This window comes from Zootoca vivipara, chromosome 3 (genome assembly GCF_965207765.1).
Source record: "Zootoca vivipara chromosome 3, rZooViv2.hap1.1, whole genome shotgun sequence".
Taxonomy (NCBI): Eukaryota; Metazoa; Chordata; class Lepidosauria; order Squamata; family Lacertidae; genus Zootoca; species Zootoca vivipara.
Window position 1 is genome coordinate 104,592,974 of NC_142586.1, and position 18,366 is coordinate 104,611,339.

At 45.7% G+C, this 18,366-nt stretch overlaps 1 protein-coding gene across 1 annotated transcript in view; it reads right to left on the reverse strand.

The window, feature by feature from the left end:
* The window catches only part of PYGB (glycogen phosphorylase B), a 40,882-nt gene that overhangs the window by 2,982 nt on the left and 19,534 nt on the right, over positions 1 to 18,366 (reverse strand). Inside the window, exons 2-19 of the mRNA XM_035111055.3 lie at positions 17,304 to 17,405; positions 15,905 to 15,983; positions 15,257 to 15,360; positions 14,732 to 14,863; positions 12,361 to 12,472; positions 11,041 to 11,123; positions 10,309 to 10,452; positions 10,008 to 10,100; positions 7,925 to 8,071; positions 6,978 to 7,141; positions 6,393 to 6,507; positions 5,825 to 5,926; positions 5,372 to 5,519; positions 3,796 to 3,854; positions 3,366 to 3,507; positions 2,948 to 3,155; positions 1,028 to 1,162; positions 621 to 687 (exon numbers count right to left, since the gene is read on the reverse strand). Coding sequence (XP_034966946.1) covers positions 621 to 687; positions 1,028 to 1,162; positions 2,948 to 3,155; positions 3,366 to 3,507; positions 3,796 to 3,854; positions 5,372 to 5,519; positions 5,825 to 5,926; positions 6,393 to 6,507; positions 6,978 to 7,141; positions 7,925 to 8,071; positions 10,008 to 10,100; positions 10,309 to 10,452; positions 11,041 to 11,123; positions 12,361 to 12,472; positions 14,732 to 14,863; positions 15,257 to 15,360; positions 15,905 to 15,983; positions 17,304 to 17,405 — 2,136 coding nt within the window. The remainder of the gene's footprint in view (positions 1 to 620; positions 688 to 1,027; positions 1,163 to 2,947; positions 3,156 to 3,365; positions 3,508 to 3,795; positions 3,855 to 5,371; positions 5,520 to 5,824; positions 5,927 to 6,392; positions 6,508 to 6,977; positions 7,142 to 7,924; positions 8,072 to 10,007; positions 10,101 to 10,308; positions 10,453 to 11,040; positions 11,124 to 12,360; positions 12,473 to 14,731; positions 14,864 to 15,256; positions 15,361 to 15,904; positions 15,984 to 17,303; positions 17,406 to 18,366) is intronic.

Sequence of the window (18,366 nt, forward strand, 5' to 3'; positions counted from 1 at the left end):
TCAACAAGTCCAAGGCTCAATGGTTTAGACCACAGCGCCACCCGTGTCCCCTTGCCTGTATATAATAGCTAACCTTTAATAGGGAATCTACAACCCCTACAATAGTCATATGTCCATAACTCTCTTACAGCAGCAGAATATATGGCAGCCAAGACTTATTTCCTCCTGCGGCCTGTTGTCCACCCTCTCTCCAACCTACTTTATTCCATCAGGGCCTTCTCAGTGTTAGCACCCTGGCTGTGGAACTCCCTGCCCACAATCTGACACTTTTCCCATTGATGTTTCATCATTGTTTGAAGATATATCTTGCTTACTTGACTTGTATATCATCTGCTCTTCTGCCTGCATTTAGATGGTTTTCTAATATATTTTTTTCATTTTACATGGTTAGCTGCCTCAGGTATCTTTGTAAAGAAAGGTAGGATACAAAATGAATGAATAAGGAAGACAGCAGTTTGCTGGCTGAAATTCACATTTTGGCTACCCAAACTGCTGAAATGCACTTTTCAGTCTACAAATCCATTGAGCGGAGGGGGGCCTTTCCCACCACTTGGTTCACCTTAGGATATCAAATAAGCCCATTTTTTAAATCTTCAAAACTTGTTGAACATTGGTCTTACCATGTACAGCTTGTCCACTTGCCCTTGAGCTTTGATGTAGGCTTCATAATCGGCAAACACCTTAAACCTGAAACAAAGAAGTGTGTGAGAGTAACTGCGACATCAGAGGCCTCTTTTCTCCACCTTTTTCTTATACTCACCACTGCAAAGACCAGGGCATATACAACAGTGTATACGCCTTTGACATAAAATGACTGTCAGCCATTATAAATAGCTGCCCATTTCCCTCTCAATGATGGTAGCGTAATATACAGAGCCATCTGGGTGGCTGCAAAGGCATAGAAAAGCCACACAATGGGCTGTCAGAAAAGTGAAGCCAGGGGTGGTTATATCATCCATGAAACGCATACCACTGCGTAACCCTGGTTTAGAGCATGCAGGGAAGGCGCTCGAATGCTGCCTCTCACCTGTCATGATACATTAACATGTCGACGACATCTCGGAAGCACCCGGGATCATCTGGTGAGAAGAAGCCGCTGCCAATTTGGTCAATAGCTTGTTTGAGCTCGGGTATCCTCTCATAGTATTCCTTAGCGTTGTACCTAAGCAAGGAAACAAATGACACCTTCAACCTTCTCGCCATCGCTTGCAGAACACGTTGCTTTATATGCTCCACTCAAAGGAGTCAACAGCCCTGTACTAAAGTAATCCAAAGAGGGCCGGCCCAAGACATTTTACCATCTGAGGCAAATGACATTCTGGCAGCTGGACCTTGTGTCGACATTGTTGATGGAACGGGCTCTTCCACCACACCTGAGGGCAGCGTAAGGGTAGTTTGAGGGGCATAAGGCAAGCCACATGGCACACGCAGCTCTCCTCCAACATCCTGCCACCACTAAGCATTTGCCGACTGAGGTGGCTGCCTCACTCGGCCTAATGACAGGGCTGGCCCAAGTCCAAATGCCTGACGAACTGGACTTGATTTCGAAGCAATTGTCCACGATGACACCAAGTCAAATTAAAGCGCATAGGCTCAGCTAATTATTAGCAAGTGGTCTGCCATTATTAGATCTAGTACAAGTTATGTAGAGTTAATTAGTCCAAAGCAACCCACAAGCAGATCAATAAACTTATGTACTGTGCTCATTACACTTATGTGTTTTTATAAGTTGCTGTAGTATTTGAAGAACTTCTCCCACACTCCAGCTTTAAAAATCTATTTCTTTTCTATTTCTTTTTGGAATAGTGTGTGCTCTTTCTCTCTATCACCAGAGCAAACATCTTGTGGCAATTATTTGGAAAAGGAGTAACCAAGATCCCCCCCAGCCCTTCCCCAACAAGGGCTGTATAACCTGGTAGGGACCACTTGCCACAAGCAGACAGGGCTGGAGGTATATGTAATTGTTGTCTTTGCCTAGCAGGCTCCTCTTTATTCTCCATTTAGTCAATACTTTCTTGGGCTCCTTGATCACTGCAGATGGTGACAGCAGTCATGAAATTAAAAGACGCCTGCTTCTTGGGAGAAAAGCAATGACAAACCTAGACAGCATCTTAAAAAGCAGAGACATCACCTTGCCGACAAAGGTCTGTATAGTTAAAGCTATGGTTTTCCCACTAGTGATGTATGGAAGTGAGAGCTGGACCATAAAGAAGGCTGATCGCCGAAGAATGGATGCTTTTGAATTATGGTGCTGGAGGAGACTCTTGAGAGTCCCATGGACTGCAAGAAGATCAAACCTATCCATTCTTAAGGAAATCAGCCCTGAGTGCTCCCTGGAAGGACAGATCGTGAAGCTGAGGCTCCAATACTTTGGCCACCTCATGAGAAGAGAAGAATCCTTGGAAAAGACCCTGATGTTGGGAAAGATTGAGGGCACTAGGAGAAGGGGACGTCAGAGGACAAGATGGTTGGACAGTGTTCTCGAAGCTACGAACATGAGTTTGACCAAACTGCGGGAGGCAGTGCAAGACAGGAGTGCCTGGCGTGCTATGGTCCATGGGGTCACGAAGAGTCGGACACGACTAAACGACTAAACAACAACAACAATAGTCAATCAAGGAGCACAACAACCAGAATTCCAGCCAGGTAAAACCACACACTGGGAGTGCGTAAAGGATGACCACCAAGGGGGTGTGGCTTGGAGTAAGAGGGTGTGGCTAGCGAGGAGGTGTGGCCAGTGGAGAGTCCTGAGCGTGAGACAGAGAAGTGTGGAGGGCTGAGGTTTCCCCCCATCAACCTCACAAAACAGGTCTCCTTTGCTCCATTTAATTTGAGCAGTTTTCATGCAGCTGAAGCAAGGCTGAGACCAAGGGACGTCAAGGGAAAGCCATCCCTGCTACACAGCCTTTTTCTAGGACGCAAGGCTAACATGGCTGTTCATACAAACCCTTTCTTATCCATCGCCTCCACCTCTTCCACTCGCATGCCAAAAATGAAGAGATTCTCCTCTCCAGCCTCCTCAGCCATTTCTACATTGGCGCCATCCATGGTCCCGATGGTGAGGGCTCCGTTCAGCATGAATTTCATGTTCCCTGTCCCTGAAGCCTCAGTCCCAGCGGTGGAGATCTGTTCAGACAGATCTGAAGCAGGGATCACTGGGGTGGAGTGAAAAAAAGATATTCCGGTAAAAAAAAAAATGCTTCTCCCCTACTTAAAACAAACCAACACACATACACCCTTTGCCTAGATTGTAGCTCAGCACTACAACACCTGCCTTGCCTGGTTCAAGCACCATTATTTCCAAAGCCCAAGCCAAAAGTCTCCAGAAGTCTTGTGCCCAACGCCTATGAACACCGTCCTCTTACCTTTCTCAGCAAGGGACACTCTGTAGTTCTCCAAGAAGATGACTTTCAGCCTGTCGCCTATGTAAGGGTCATTATTGATGACGTCTCCAATGGCCGTGATCAACCTGATAATCATTTTTGCCATGTGGTAGCCGGGGGCAGCCTGGAGGCAGAAAAGGAAGGTACACGTGGATCAAAAGGGACTGGGTGGGAAAGAGCCAGGGTATGTCAGTCAAAGAGCTTCAGGAGGGGTGATGTCCAGATTCATTGATAACAGAGCCTCAGTCTGGATGTCAGGAAAACTGGGTGGTTCTCGTGTATACACCCTCGAAAAATAAAGCTTGCAGGAGCAAGAGGAAACATGCTCCCTAGGGAGGGAATGTGTGCATGTGCTTGTCTGCAGTTTAGGAAACACTGAGGAGGAAGCTTGCTTGAGCATCAAGTCCCTTACCTTTCCTCCAATCATAACTGTTCTTGGCACGCAGGACTTTTTTGGGTCTTTTCTGATGCCTGGAAAAAGCAACATGATGATTAATTTCTGTCATTTATTTATTTATTAAATCTATATACCGCCCTTCATCAAAGGATCTCAGGGCAGTTCACAGAATAAAATACAAGATAAAACACAAGTAAACCAAAACAACAAAACAATAACCTCATAGATGGTCTCTCTTTATCAATTACAGGTTGCGATTCCCCTCCGCCCAATCTATTTCAACTTATGTAATTATTTCATCTTAATTTTTTTTGTTAAAACTATTATATTAATTAAGAGATTTGTGGCCTTTCCCCTCCTTTCTCTTTCATCTTTCTTTTCTCTCAGATTAGCAAATACATTCATAAAAAGCAAAGCAGAAAAAAGAAAAAAAGCAATGATGGAACTCAGCCACCGAAGGCTGTTGCTATGCAGAATATTATTTTGAGATGTACTTTTAAATGCAAGATGTACACTGCCTCAATAAGAACATCGCAAAATAAATGCCTCTCATCAGCCGTGGTCTGGCTCCTATCACATTCCGGCACATGATCTGCAAACCACACAGATGACTTCCTGCAAGATATCCACATTCTCGCTCTTGGCCTGCCAGCTGATGACATGTTTGACAGCCCTTCTGTTTATTAAATGGCACAGCTCATAAACCTAATCTACACACAGGGCAAAATTAAGAACATAAGAGGCCTGCTGGAGAATGAGTGCAGCAGCCATCTCCCTGCTCACAACTCCTAGCAAGTAGTATTCAAAGGCATTTTCCAGAATGTGGCAACTAGACTAGTGACTGGAAGTGGCCACTGAGACCACACATTGGCTCCCAGTACGTTTCCAAGCACAATTCAAAGTGTTGGTGCTGACCTTTAAATCCCTAAATGGCCTCAGCCCAGTAGCGTCTCCACCCCCGTCGTTCAGTCCGGACACTGAGGTCCAGCTCCAAGGGCCCTCGCTGCAAGAAATGACGTTACAGGGAACCAGGCAGAGAGGGCCTTCTCAGCGTTGGCACCCGCCCTGTGGAATGTCCTCCCACCAGATGTCAAGGAAATAAACAACAATCTGACTTTTAGAAGACATCTGAAGGAAACCCTGTTTAGGGAAGTTTTTAATGTTTGAAGTTTTATTCTGTTTTTAATATTTTGTTGGGAGCCGCCCAGAGCTGCCGGGGAAACCCAGCCAGATGGGTGGGGTATAAATAATAAATTATTGTTATTGTTGTTGTTGGTTGGACTAGATTACCCTTAGGTCTCAACTTTACGATTCTATGATCATGTGCCCCCCCCCAACTCAACTTTTTTCCATGTGTTAAGCATCCTCAGGACTATAAATCTTCAATTTTGCAGGTGGGGTGACTGCATTTCTGAATGCTTGCAACAGCATCCTTGCATGTAAGAAAACTTAGCACATCAGACACAGAGAGAAGACTATCTCTAGTTTTCCAATCTCCTGTGTACATTTGGTGCTGCATTATTATGATTATTTTTGTCCAAAAGCATTCCGCAGCCCCGAAGTTGCTGCTTTGCTGGGTTAAGTTACTCACGGTTGTAGAGTGTGATGATATGTAGGCAATTGAGGAGCTGCCTCTTGTATTCATGAATTCTTTTGACGTGCACATCAAAAATAGAAGCAGGGTTGATTTTCACCTTGTACTGTTTTTCCAAGTAGGCTGAGAACTTCTGCTTGTTCTCCTGGCAAAAGGAAATTTGGGGCTGAAGTTACTGGCCGGGACATTTAAGCCTGACTCTAGCTGCACAGTTTGGTCTAGGCTGGGATTCTAGATTATATAACTTATCTATATCCCACCTTCTACACATGCCGTAAGGCAGCTTACAATATTTTAAAGCAAAATTAGAAAACACAAAGTCGCAAGAACAAATTAGTTAAAAAAACAGTAATTAAAATACATTGGAACATGGTTAGAACCAGCAATTAACATATACGGTTTGCCCCGACCGCAGCCCAGCATGTCTCACTAACATGTTGGCATCCTCACCTGTTTAACTTTGGCGACATCCCTGATGAAGGCCTCATCATTGACAAAGCTTAGCAGCTTCTTGAGCTGGCTTAGATCCGTTAGAAAATCTTCCCCAATTCTCTGTAATGAAAAGAAGAAAGAAAACCATCAATTGACAGACCTGCTTATCTGATGTTTGCTTCCGCATTCCCTGCGCTACAAAAACCATGAACTGCCAGGGACAAAAGACCATGAAGTTAGGGACATGGCGACTTTTATTCTTGTGCCCCCCGACTCAAGAAACTCCAAGGGTGGGCGATGCTTTTTGATGAAAGGGCCACGTTTCCTTCTGGGTAACCTTGCAGAGGCCACATGTCAAGGTGGGTGGGGCCAGAAGCAAAAATGTGGGGTGTGGTCTGCAGAGAGTCCAAAGCATCAGAAACCAAAGCCTGGGAGGCCACATTCAGGCCCTAGGTCTGAGGTTCAATGGCCCTGATCTATTTTAAAAAAATGGAATGAAGAAAGATCCATTGAGGAGGAGGAGGACCCAACAACAGGGGTAATTGCTAGATGGAATCCCTATTGGCTGAAGTCTCCAGTAGTTCACCTCCACAATGACATCAGAAAGTCCCGGGTTACAAAGCAGGAGCCACCGCCTTGGAGTGATGCCGTTCGTCTTGTTCTGAAACTTCTCTGGGTCCATTTCGTAGAAATCTTTGAATCTAAAAAAGCACAAGACAGAAACAGGAGGAGGAGGAGGAGGAGGAGGAGGAGGAGGAGGAGGAGGAGGAGGAGGAGGAGTGGTGTCATTTGCCATTTAGGGCCAGTTGATAACAGTGAGCAGAAACATTCAGCAGTGCAATGCAATATGTATTTTCTAGTTTTATATTTTTATTTTATTCTATGAACCACCCTGAGACCTGGGGGTATAGGGCGGTATATAAATTCAGTAAGAAATAAGAATAAGAACAATAAGCTATTTCTGGGGTCTGGGCCAAATGGAGAGAAAGAGGTGCATAAAAAAGAAAAGAAAAATGGAAAATCAAACAGTTTTTGCAAAGGATTTGCAGAGATGCACGTGCAGGAAATAAACTATCTTTGCTCATAGATTCCCGGGGGGACTCTGACAGCCTGCCCTGTCTTCCCCTGAGCTGACAGCCTGTTGCAAAAAAGTGAAGGAAGCAGGACTCACATAGAGCTCTTCACAATCTCCGAGTGAATCCTGGCCACTCCGTTGACTGCATGGGAGCCAATGATACACAGGTTGGCCATATTGACCCTCTTGCAGTCTCCTTCCTCTATCACAGACATCCTTCGGAGGCGGTCAATGTCTCCTGGGAAGTGGGCCGCCACATGCTGCAAGGACACAAGGAGAGGGGGATATTAACAACAAGATCTAAATCAGATCCCACAATGGAACCCTTTACACCAGAAAAAATGTGAAGGAATTCCCTGGACAATTGAAGTCCTCTCCCCTAGAAACTGCCACAGCTTGTATGTTGGAGGTCTTTGGGCCCCTTCAGATGACCTACTTATTGAGTACTAATTTTGATTTGCTTACACAACACTTACATGCAGGTTAGACTATGTCCAATCTTTATTGAGCATCTGTTCTTATTTGTCCACAGGTTGGTTCTACAACAATGAGCACTTATCCTGCTTTAATTGTGGGGTGTTTATACTACATCTGTTTAGCTATTTGCTCACTCTACACTTTTGGAGGCATTTCCACGTTACTTTCCAAACAGCAAAATGCCCGATTCTGTTGTGCCAGGGCAACAGAGCCCTTTAATCTCCAACTTCCTTGCTCTGCATTACCATAGCAGTTTGCCTTTCTGTCACCTGATCCCCGCTGAACTGCTGGTGCAATACCACCTCCTGGCCAGTGGCAGCACTGTAGGAGAATTAGCCATCACCTCCTTTCTGTGCCACAGCGCCACCGCTGAAGGTGGCCAGTATTGCAGCTACTAATTCAGCAGGGCTCAGGTGACATCAAGTGCCAATAGGATTCCATAAAGTTCTACAAAGCTTCTGACTTTGGCAATGGGCGACTTGTCGCTTAGGTGCAGACTGAGCTTCCAGGCCTCTCAGTTAACCCAAACCCCTTTTCCCACCACCTCATTTATCCCGTCTCCTTACGTCAAGATGTTTCTGATTGATAGCATAAATGATCTCCAAGTGTCTTGGCAGGAGTTTTTCGAACATAGAGACAGGCCAGCGTTCCAGGGCTTCAGGCAGCACGGTGTGGTTGGTGTACGCACAAGTTCGCTTCGTGATTTCCCAGGCCTGGTGCAAAAAATTAAAAACAACGGATGAGATAACACGAGGGCACTGCAGACTGAATCTGATCCTGCTAGCAACCAAGCTGCTGGACTCTCCTAGGCTCATTAAGCAGGTTTGGCTAAACTCGATCTGCAGCTTGTCAGTTGCAATCACATTATGGAAGCACTAAATGTACCTGGATAGTGACTGACTTGTGGCACTAGGGGGAGAGGGGACAGGGGGATTGGCTGTTTAGCAAGATCCTAAGTAGCCCCGCAGGCCAATTGGGCAGGTGGGCGGGGTCACCCATGCTGAATTCAATGAAGCCGCCATCTGAGCACGTGCAATCGCTGTCTCAAATAGACACACCTCAGCTTAACCGCAGCTCCCGTCTTTGAATTGGATGGAAGCAAAAGTAATCAAACAGCAGTACAGTGGTACCTCAGGTTAAGAACTTAATTCATTCTGAAGGTCTGTTCTTAACCTGAAACTGTTCTTAACCTGAGGTACCACTTTAGCTAATGGGGTCTCCCGCTGTCGCCGCGCGATTTCTGTTCTCATCCTGAAGCAAAGTTCTTAACCCGAGGTACTAAATCTGGGTTAGCAGAGTCTGTAACCTGAAGCGTCTGTAACCCAAGGTACCACTGCATTTCTCAAGAAACGACAGGGAACACAGATATGTACTCGGCTTCAAACACCAGTAGTGGGAGTGCATATGGTATGCCCTGCGGAGGACCTTAAGGTCCACTAACAACAATATTCAGGAGATCCCGAGCCATAAGGTGGCTAGATCGGCCTCTACTAGGGCCAGGGCCTTTTCAGTATTGGCCCCAACTTGGTGGAACGCTCTTCCCAGGAGACCAGGGCCCTGCGGGATTTGTCATCTTTCCGCAGGGCCTGTAAGACAGAGCTGTTCCGCCTGGCCTTTGGGCTGGACTTAGTCTGACCCCTGTGTTTTCCTCCCTCATGGCTTGGATTTATGGACTACTTAAAATGAGGCTGCATTTTAAATTTTAATACTGTATTTTAATCTGTATTTTAATTAATTTCTTTTTATGTTTTATTGTAATTTTATTGGTGTGAGCCGCCCTGAGCCTGGTTTTGACTGGGGAGGGTGGGGTATAAATAAAAATTTATATTTATATTTATATTTATTATTACTATGGGAGCCAGAGTAAACAGCAGTGCATACACAGCTTATTTTTTCTTCTGAATCCAAAGAGAGTATGCTTTTAAAAATTGGTGCCTTTTTCTGTTGCTGCGGAAGGAGGATGTCATTGGTCAGCAGTAGGGGACGAGATGGTTGGACAGTGTTCTCGAAGCTACGAACATGAGTTTGACCAAACTGCGGAAGGCAGTGGAAGACAGGAGTGCCTGGTGTGCTATGGTCCATGGGGTCATGAAGAGTCGGACACGACTAAACGACTAAACAACAACAACAAGGGCTGGGCGATATATCGATATATCATCCAAAACCGGTTTGGGGAGTTCACATCGTGATAACTGTTTCATAACATTTGACCTGGCAATATATCGCAGATCACGACATGTGTGAGGGTTGGGTGATATCTGGTTCTCAACATCGCGATATATCACCAGCAAAACATTGTGATATATCGGGGCAATGTCCTGGCAACTGCTACTACTTAGGGGCCTAAAACAGATAAATGACGGTACAGTGGAACCTCGTTTTATGAATTTTCGGTTTATGAACACTGCGGACCCATCTGGAACGGATTAATTCATTTTCCATTACTTTCAATGGGGAAGTTCGCTTCAGTTTATGAACGCTTCAGTTTATGAACAGACTTCCGGAACCAATTGTGTTCATAAACCGAGGTACCACTGTATTATCAACCACCACATGGTTGATAATACCACCACAGTTCTCTTGGGACAGTCTGCATGGAGAGAACCTTGCTGTCACATGCAGTACAGCTGTGTCCCATTTTCCTCTTACCTTATCCCAGTCCATTTTTTCCACATCAACAAAGATCCTCATGAGCTCAGGAATAGAGAGGGCAGGGTGGGTGTCATTCAGCTGGATGGCAACCTGTAAAATGGACATCTAAAGATGAAGCTGTTTCCACCGGGGTGTGTGGGGCAGAGTCAACCAGAGTTTGCTTGGGGACTCCCTGGCTTCTCAAACATTTTTGTGAAATGTCGAGGGCTCCTCCACCCACCCCAAAGGCAAAAACCCGAGGTGGTCCTTTGAAAAGAAAGCTGCAATTAGGTCTCGGGCCTCGTTTTTAAATGTTCACCTTGTCAGGGAAGGTCTCGAAGCTGTTTCTCACGGGGTCGCGGCACCCGAATTTGGAGGACTTGAATCGCCGTATGATATCCTGGAGAGTGGCGGCGACCACAAAGTACTCCTGCTTCAAACGCAGCTCTTTCCCTTCAAAGAACTTTGGAAGGCAGAGAGAGAAGAATCGTCACGCCTGTAGCCTCTGCTGATAAACCTGCTATAGGGACCTCAGCACCATCCCATGCAAAGAAGGCATGAGATCCAGCGCAAAAATGGTAAGAATAGTTGGTGATGTGGCGGTTGCCATTGTTTCCTTTCTTCCCCCAATTTTCTTTACTTTATTTACAACATAGTCCACAACAACTCATACATACAAACAAACCTATCCCCATTAACAATTTAATTATCAGAATTAAACTCCTATCCCCTTACACAAAGAAAACATAACATAAAAAGTTGAGTTTGACCAAACTGCGGGAGGCAGTGGAAGACAGGAGTGCCTGGCGTGCTATGGTCCATGGGGTCACGAAGAGTCGGACACGACTAAACTACTAAACAACAACAAAGCCCACCTGCTCATTACCTCCTTGACCAATGGCAGTTGCCATTGTTGTTTTGTGCTTTGTTTCACATGCCATACTAAGGCAAACCATGTTCAACGCAGGTTGACATAAAAACAAATCCTAACAATTCTAACCAATTTTGTTAACCAGGAGAGAATTTAATGCAACACGGAAGAGCCACTTACGTTATCATTTGGGTACAACACTCTGGAGATGTTTTCTGCCAGGTTTCTATCCAGCACAGCCTCGATATAATCACCGACGTTAACTAGGGGGAGAGAAGGAACACATCTCAGCGGAGCAGCCCACCACATAAAATGCAAAATGGCATATTCTCTTGATAAAAGTCCCGTGGCATCAGCAGCAGCCCTATTTGCCCAGCAAATAGCAACTGGGGTGGGGGTGGGGTTTTTTGTCTTTGCTATGGTACAGGAAGGAATGGTTAGCTAGATCCTGCTGTCTGTGAACCCAATCCAGGTGCTTCCCACCACCACAGTTGCTATTTAACTAGGATTGACATATTTTAAACAGTAAAAATCTGGACAGGAAAGCTGTTGAGTTTATTTTGGCAAAGCTGTTAAGCTTTTTGGGCAAAATCGCTTAAACAAAATGCCATTTTTTGGCTATTTTTATGGGGAAACAGCAAAAAACAAAAAAACAAAAACCACTGCAGCCATACGTCCGGATTTCCCCGGACATTTCCCCCGATTTCCACCTGGACACTGTATTCCGGATATGTCTGGGGAAATCCGGATATATGCCAACCCTAATTTAACGGAGAAAGGGCCATAGCTCAGTGGTTTAGCATCTACTTTGCATGCAGAAGATGCCAGACTCAACCCCTAGTGTCTCCAGGTAGGGCTGGGAAAGGTTCCTTTATAAAATCCTGCTGCCTGCCAGTGTAGACAGTACTGAGCTAGATAGACCAACGAACTGCCATGGTCCAAGGCAGCTTCCTGTGTTTCCAGAAAATAACCAAACCGCCCGAGTTAAATGGGATGACATGTTTTATGTAAAGTGCCGTTTGGCCCAAAGAACGCCCACTAAGGCTGCACAGGACCCACTTATCTAGGCATAAGATCCATTTAAACTCAGTGGGAGTTCCTGATTGGTAGACATGTTATAGGGTTGTGCTATAAATTAAATAATAATTGAGGCATTTAAAGGATCATAGAATTGTAGAATTGGAAGGGACCCTGAGGAACTAGTCCAACCCCCTGCAATGTAGGAATATGCAGCTGTCCCTTAGGAGGATCGAACTTGCAACCTTGGCATTATCAGCACCTTGCTTTAACCCACTGAGCTATCCAGGCTGATCACTTTGTTTGTTTGTCTTGCACTCCTTGTTTTCCTGAGAATGCCTGGCTGTAGGTAAGCAAGAGAGAGAAGCAAGGTCACCCAGCTTCCGAAACCCCACAATGCGATGAAAAGGGGGGGGGACTCCTCATCGCAACATGTGACCTGTGTGCTTTCCAAAAAGAAAAAGAGAACGAGATGGGACTTACACTCTTCAAGATTGAAATCGTTGGGTGCCTTGGCTGACCACAGCCTCATGGTGTTCACCGTATTGTTCCTGTATCCTGGAACAGGCGTATCATAAGGCATGGCAAGTACTACCTAATTTAAGGAAAAGGGTTCTGGTGAAGGTGAGATAAAGCAGCAGACATCAAGTCTTTTGCAAAAAGCATGTTTGGCACAACCTTTGCTGGGGGTAGTCTGTGGGCAAAAGCAGAGCCCATTTGGCTCAGGAGGATGTTGTCCCTAAACTGCACCCACCTGATGTGATATGTGACACCCGGGATGGGGCAGGTACTGGCATGGTTACCAAGCAACAGCTGGGAGCTTGAAATGAGCTGCCAATTGTTCCTTTGCTGGAGCAAAGTGTTTTCACCCTTGTCAGTCACCTGGTGTGTGGGGCAAAAGCCCCTTCCTGCAATGGCACCAAGCCATTTCCAATGAGAGTGCCCCTCTGTTTCAGAAGAGGTTTCAAGGCAATCCACTTGGGGTTGGAGGAGCAGCAAAGCCCCTCGCACTCGGCGCCCTGTGGGCTGTTGGGAAAGTGCTGTGCACTAGGCATTGGAAGGTGGGTGGGGCAACACAACTGTCAATCATCAGACATCACAATGACATCAGTGATTGGCAGGTGGGTCAACTGCCTATGTACTACTGCAATAGCTACAGAAAATTCACAGAGGTTATATATCCTCCAAAACAGCCAGAAGTTGGCCTGCTCCACATGCAGCTGCTGCGTGACCTTGGGCTAGTCACAATTCACTGAAGTCTCTCAGCCTCACTCACCTCACAAGAGTGTTTGTTGTGGGGGAGGAAGGGAAAGGAGATTGTTAATCGCTTTGAGACTCCTTCGGGTAGTGATAAAGCGGGATATCAAATCCAAAACTTTCATTATTATTGAGCCTCTCTCTAACAAAGAATAATAGCTGGCCTAGACAACTTCCCAGAGGAATGCCACTGTTTAAACCAATTACGTGCTTCCAAGCAACAAATGTGGAACACCATAGACTCTGCGTATGTGGAAATGATCAAAACATGGAAAGGGCAAGCTGGCAGGGCAGGCCCAAATATGGCCTGTAAAGGCAGCAACAGAAATTCATACATCGGATCAAAGCTTTAAAAAGCTCATGTCTTTAAGGTGCCACAGGATACCTAGCCTGCAGCTCAGAGTTGGGGGTCAGGACAGGGAGAAGGAGTGGGGTGCTTTGCCTCTCTTTTTAATGCATTTTAGTTTGGTGTTGTATCATATTTATTTATTTCCATTCCCAAAACTGTCTATATTGCAACTCGCAATCGGTTTCTTAGGTTCAGAACATTAAAGATAAATTTAGTTTGTGTGCATTTTTATGACGCTGTGATTTTTAAACTGTAATAAACCAACCTGAGTATGGGCATCAGAAGTGTGTGTGTGTGTGGGGGGGGGAATACTGAGGGAGGGACAAAGAAAGAAAGCTATCTAAATTTCTGGGCTTGGAAGGTTCTGTTGTTCTTGAACCAATTCCCGTTTATTGCCGACAGAAGAAATTCTTGGTGGATCAAGCACACTGTTTCTTTCTCCCCACGCAATGTATTTCTTTTCTCCTCCACCACATGCCGTTGTTCAGTGAGTCAGGCACCAGGCCTAATTATGGCTCTTTCAAAACAAAAATGTGAGACTTCAATTGCAGACGAGTGCAAATGTGCTTCAGGGCTGCCTTCTCCGGCCTGGTGCCCTCCAGAAGCCTTGGGACTACAATTCCCATCAGCCCCTGGTTGAGCGAGGCAGGCGTATACTATTCATGTATCCTATTTGTTTCCCTGCTTCCTGTAGAAGAGCACATCGTACCCGAGAACTTGCAATTTGAACCCTTTTGTTTCTAATCTGCATGACTTTTATTTACAAATTTATTTACTTATTTCATCACCCCATCAAGCTTCCTCTCATAGGGAGGAAAGCCTTATTCTTATGCCTGCAACACACTGCAGTGAGGAAAGCTGTATAAATATTTGCTACTACAGTCAACGTCTCTAAACCTGACACTTCCACTTCATCACGGACGAACACCCATCTCCCTCCATCTCCCCTATCGTCCAGACACTGAGGTCCACTTCCAAGGGCCTTCTGGTGGTTCCCTCATTGCAAGAAGTGAATTTACAGGGAAACAGGGCTTTCTCGGTAGTGGCTCCCCCAGGTGGAACACTCTCCCATCAGATGTCAAACAATTATATGACCTTCTGCAGCCCTGTATCGTGACACTTTTAATGTCTGATGTTACAAGCTGCCTAGAGTGGCTGGGACAACCCAGTCAGATGGGCAGAGCACAAGTAATAAATTATTATAATAATATTCGTGGCATCCCCACAGGTAGGTTTCTACTGCTGTACCTGAGTATCGACCCATTTCACACCATCCGGAGTGTGGTCCACCCGGCCATAGAAGTGTACAGGAAGCATGTACTCTGGGCGGGCTTTTTCCCAAGGGTTGCCATAACGCAGCCAATCGTCAGCTTCTTCCACCTAAAGGGAGGAGAAATGGGATGTGAAACTTGCTTTCACTACAGGTCATTTGACCAACAATGCACTTTACACCCGGTAGAATCATGGCTCAGTGGTAGAGCACAGGCTTCGCATGCGAAACGTCCCAGGTTCGAGTCCCGGTATCTTCAGTGACAAAGGATCTCAGTTAAAAGAACCAAAGGTATAAAGCCGCTGTCTATATTTATCTGTGATCTACCCAGTCGACTGCCTTTGATCTCTGTATGGGTACAGCCTCTTCCACTCCGAAACGCTTGGGTAGGCCTCACCCAAAGCGATAAAGCATCTTCCGCCCTCCCAAGCGTGGTGATCTCTAGGAATGACGGAGACAAGGGCAGTGGCCCAAAAGGAACGAGAATTCTCTCACCAACGCACCTGCCAGCCATTGACAATTTTCTGGTTGAAAATGCCAAATTCGTAGCGGATTCCGTAACCGTAGGCTGCGAGCCCCAGCGTCGCCATAGAGTCCAGAAAGCAAGCTAAAAGAGGAAGGGGCCAAAATATTTCATTAGTAGACGGAAGCAAATGTCCAGGAAAGCCACTCTACCAACGCCACCCACTGGGACTAATGTTTAAGACATTATTATTATTATTAAAAATTTGTACACTACCCTATACCCGTAGATATGAGGGTGGTTCGCAACATAAAAATGCAATATAGAAAACACAGAATATTGTACATAATAAAAAATAAAAACAGAAACAAACCAAGACCTAGCACAGTAAGAGGCCAAAGCAGTGGCAGCAGTTGGTGCAGGTATGATTTTTCTCTTTATTTAAGCACATTTATATCCCACCTTTCTTCCAGTGAGTCTGGAAGGTGGCGTGCTTGGTCCCCTTCCACCCTATTTTATCGCCACAACAACCCTGTGAGGTAGGTTAGGTTGAGAGACTGTGACTGGCCTAAGGCCACCCAGTGAGCTTCTTGGCTAAGCGGGGATTTGAACTCAGTCCAACACTCTAACCACTACACCACACTGTAGGCCAGCGAGGCATTCCCAGGCCTGCCCGGAAAGGGCTCACCTGCCAGACGCCCCAGTCCTCCATTGCCCAGGCCAGCATCTTCCTCAATCTCCTCCAGTTCTTCCATGTCCAACCCAAGCTATTGTGAAAAGCAGAAACAGCAATGAAAACACCCCGTTGAATTCAATAGGACTTACTCCTGAGTAAGGTTGGTGGGAATAAAGTATCCAGCTCAACAGCTGGGGGTGGGTGGGGTCTCCATTCAGTTCCGTTGTTACCTCTACACCTTTGCCAGTGGTAGCCACCCATGGCTGGAGAATCAATGGTTTATCTCCATCACTCTTGCCAACATGCGCATCTGGACTTGATGCTTGTTTTTATACGTGCATCTCACCCACCCCATTCCCCAACAAGGAGAACTGTGACTTCAGGAGCAATTTAGATTTGGGAAATGAATGTGTGTGTGTGTGTGTGTGTGTGTGCGCGCGCGCTAACCCAGCTTCCCTAGCTTCTCTGATCAGAATCGGAACCCACTGCCAGTTGGTTTTAACTGAAAACAGAAATGTCAGGAGTTCCGATCGGAGATAAATCTGAGCTTCAAAGCCAACTGACTTGGTAACTGTCCAAGCAAAGCAAGTCTCTCTCTCTCTCTCCCGCTCCTCCACATTCCCTCCAAAGCTTTCATCATATTCCAGACTCTGATAATAAGGTAACTGCCCAGGGGACAAAAAAACACACTGGTAGCTCTGCCAAAAGGAATGGAATCCTTGAGTCATGCTCCTTTTAGCAATAAACATTCAGAGCAATGCCATGGGGCTAAGAGCGAAACCTAAGTAGGCCGTAAAAATTAATGGGCTCTCTATTATTGTAGTTTGGGCCCAGGTGCCAAAAAAGAATAGATTAAGCGCATTTTGGAAGAAAAGGCTTATTAAAAACAAAGAGAGGGAGGGGCAGGAGGAGAGAAATGGTGAGTCTCCACAGAGAGATGGTTTGGATGTAAAGCCAACCATGGTTCGCACAGCAGAAACACAGTTCATTGTGATGTCTGAATCAATACCATCTGGCAAACCATGGTTTGCAAACGACTATAAAAACAGACTCTGAAACCACAATCTTAGGCTAGTTTACAAGACAGTTGGACTACAACTATCATCATCCCTAGCTAGCAAGACCAGTGGTAAAGGATGATGGGAATTGTAGTCCTAAAAAAAGATGGAGACCCACGTTTGAGAAACACTGATCTAACGGATGTGATTGCCAGTGACGATTCCATGGCTCCTATTAGCAACTTGTTCCATTGCCTAGTTTTTCTCAGAATCTGAAAGATTTCAGACTAAATTTACCCTTCTGCAACGTGAGATTCCCCCAGGCAGAGTGCCACAATTTTTGCATCAGAAAAAGGACAGGACTGATGATGAATCCACAAAAAGCATCAGCCCCAAAGGAGGAATGAACATACCTGGTAAATGGCTTCATCGCAGCCATTCTGTAGACCCAAGTTCACCATTGTGTTCTGAAGGGTCCGTCCCATGTAGAATTCCAAAGACAGGTAGTAAATGCGCTAGGAAAGCAGAGGGAAAGAAAAGCTGGATTTTATATGCAGCAAAGAGAGTCACCCCCTGCCAACGCAGCAAGTTTACATCCCACTTTTACCAAGCTCATACAAGCAAACATAGTTCTCCTCCTCAATTTGTCATCTCAACAACCCCGTGAGGTTGGTTAGGTGATGTAGCTTAGAGTGAACAGCCTAAGGTCACCCAGGGAGCTTCATCGCTCTTAAAATGGGTCTTCCCAATCCTAGTCCAACACTTTAACCACACCACACATTAATGGCGATAGTGAAAATGCTACTTGACCCAATGAATTCTGGCAGGCATTTCCACAAAAACACATGGAATTGGGGCGCAGATTTCAGCATCCTGGGCCATCTTATCTTTCCTTTTTTTAAAAGCAAGTTTCTAGGCCTTACAAATGCAAAGTTAGGCTCGACAACAGGAAGAATGTAAAGCAAAATTCGAGAGGATAAAATAACGTTTCCAGTTGTCAGGAGACAGAGTTTTCTGGGGGAAAGGCCAGAGCTCACTTCCAGAGGAAGTGATTTGCATGCAGAAGGTCCCAGGTAGGCCTGGGAATGTCCCCTGCCTGAAATCTAGGAGATGTCCTGTCATCAGGATGTCAACACTCCTCAGCTAGATGGACCAAGAGTGTGACTTGGTATAAAACATCTTCCTATGCTCCTAGCTTTGAATGCCCAGCACGGCTGCCTTGATCAGCACTCCCTGTGTTTAGAAGGAACAGAGCAAATGACAAAACACAAAGGGAACTCTGCAGGGTGGCTTAGTAGTCGAAGAGTGTTGGACTAGGAATGACGAGAGACAAGTTTAAATCCATACAACGGCCTTGAGACTCTGTGGGTGACCTTGAGGCCGTCACTCTCTTTGCACAATCTACTTCATAAAATTGTTGTGTGAAATCAAACAGTGTGTGTATTAGTGTGAATTATGCACACTGCCTTAACCTTA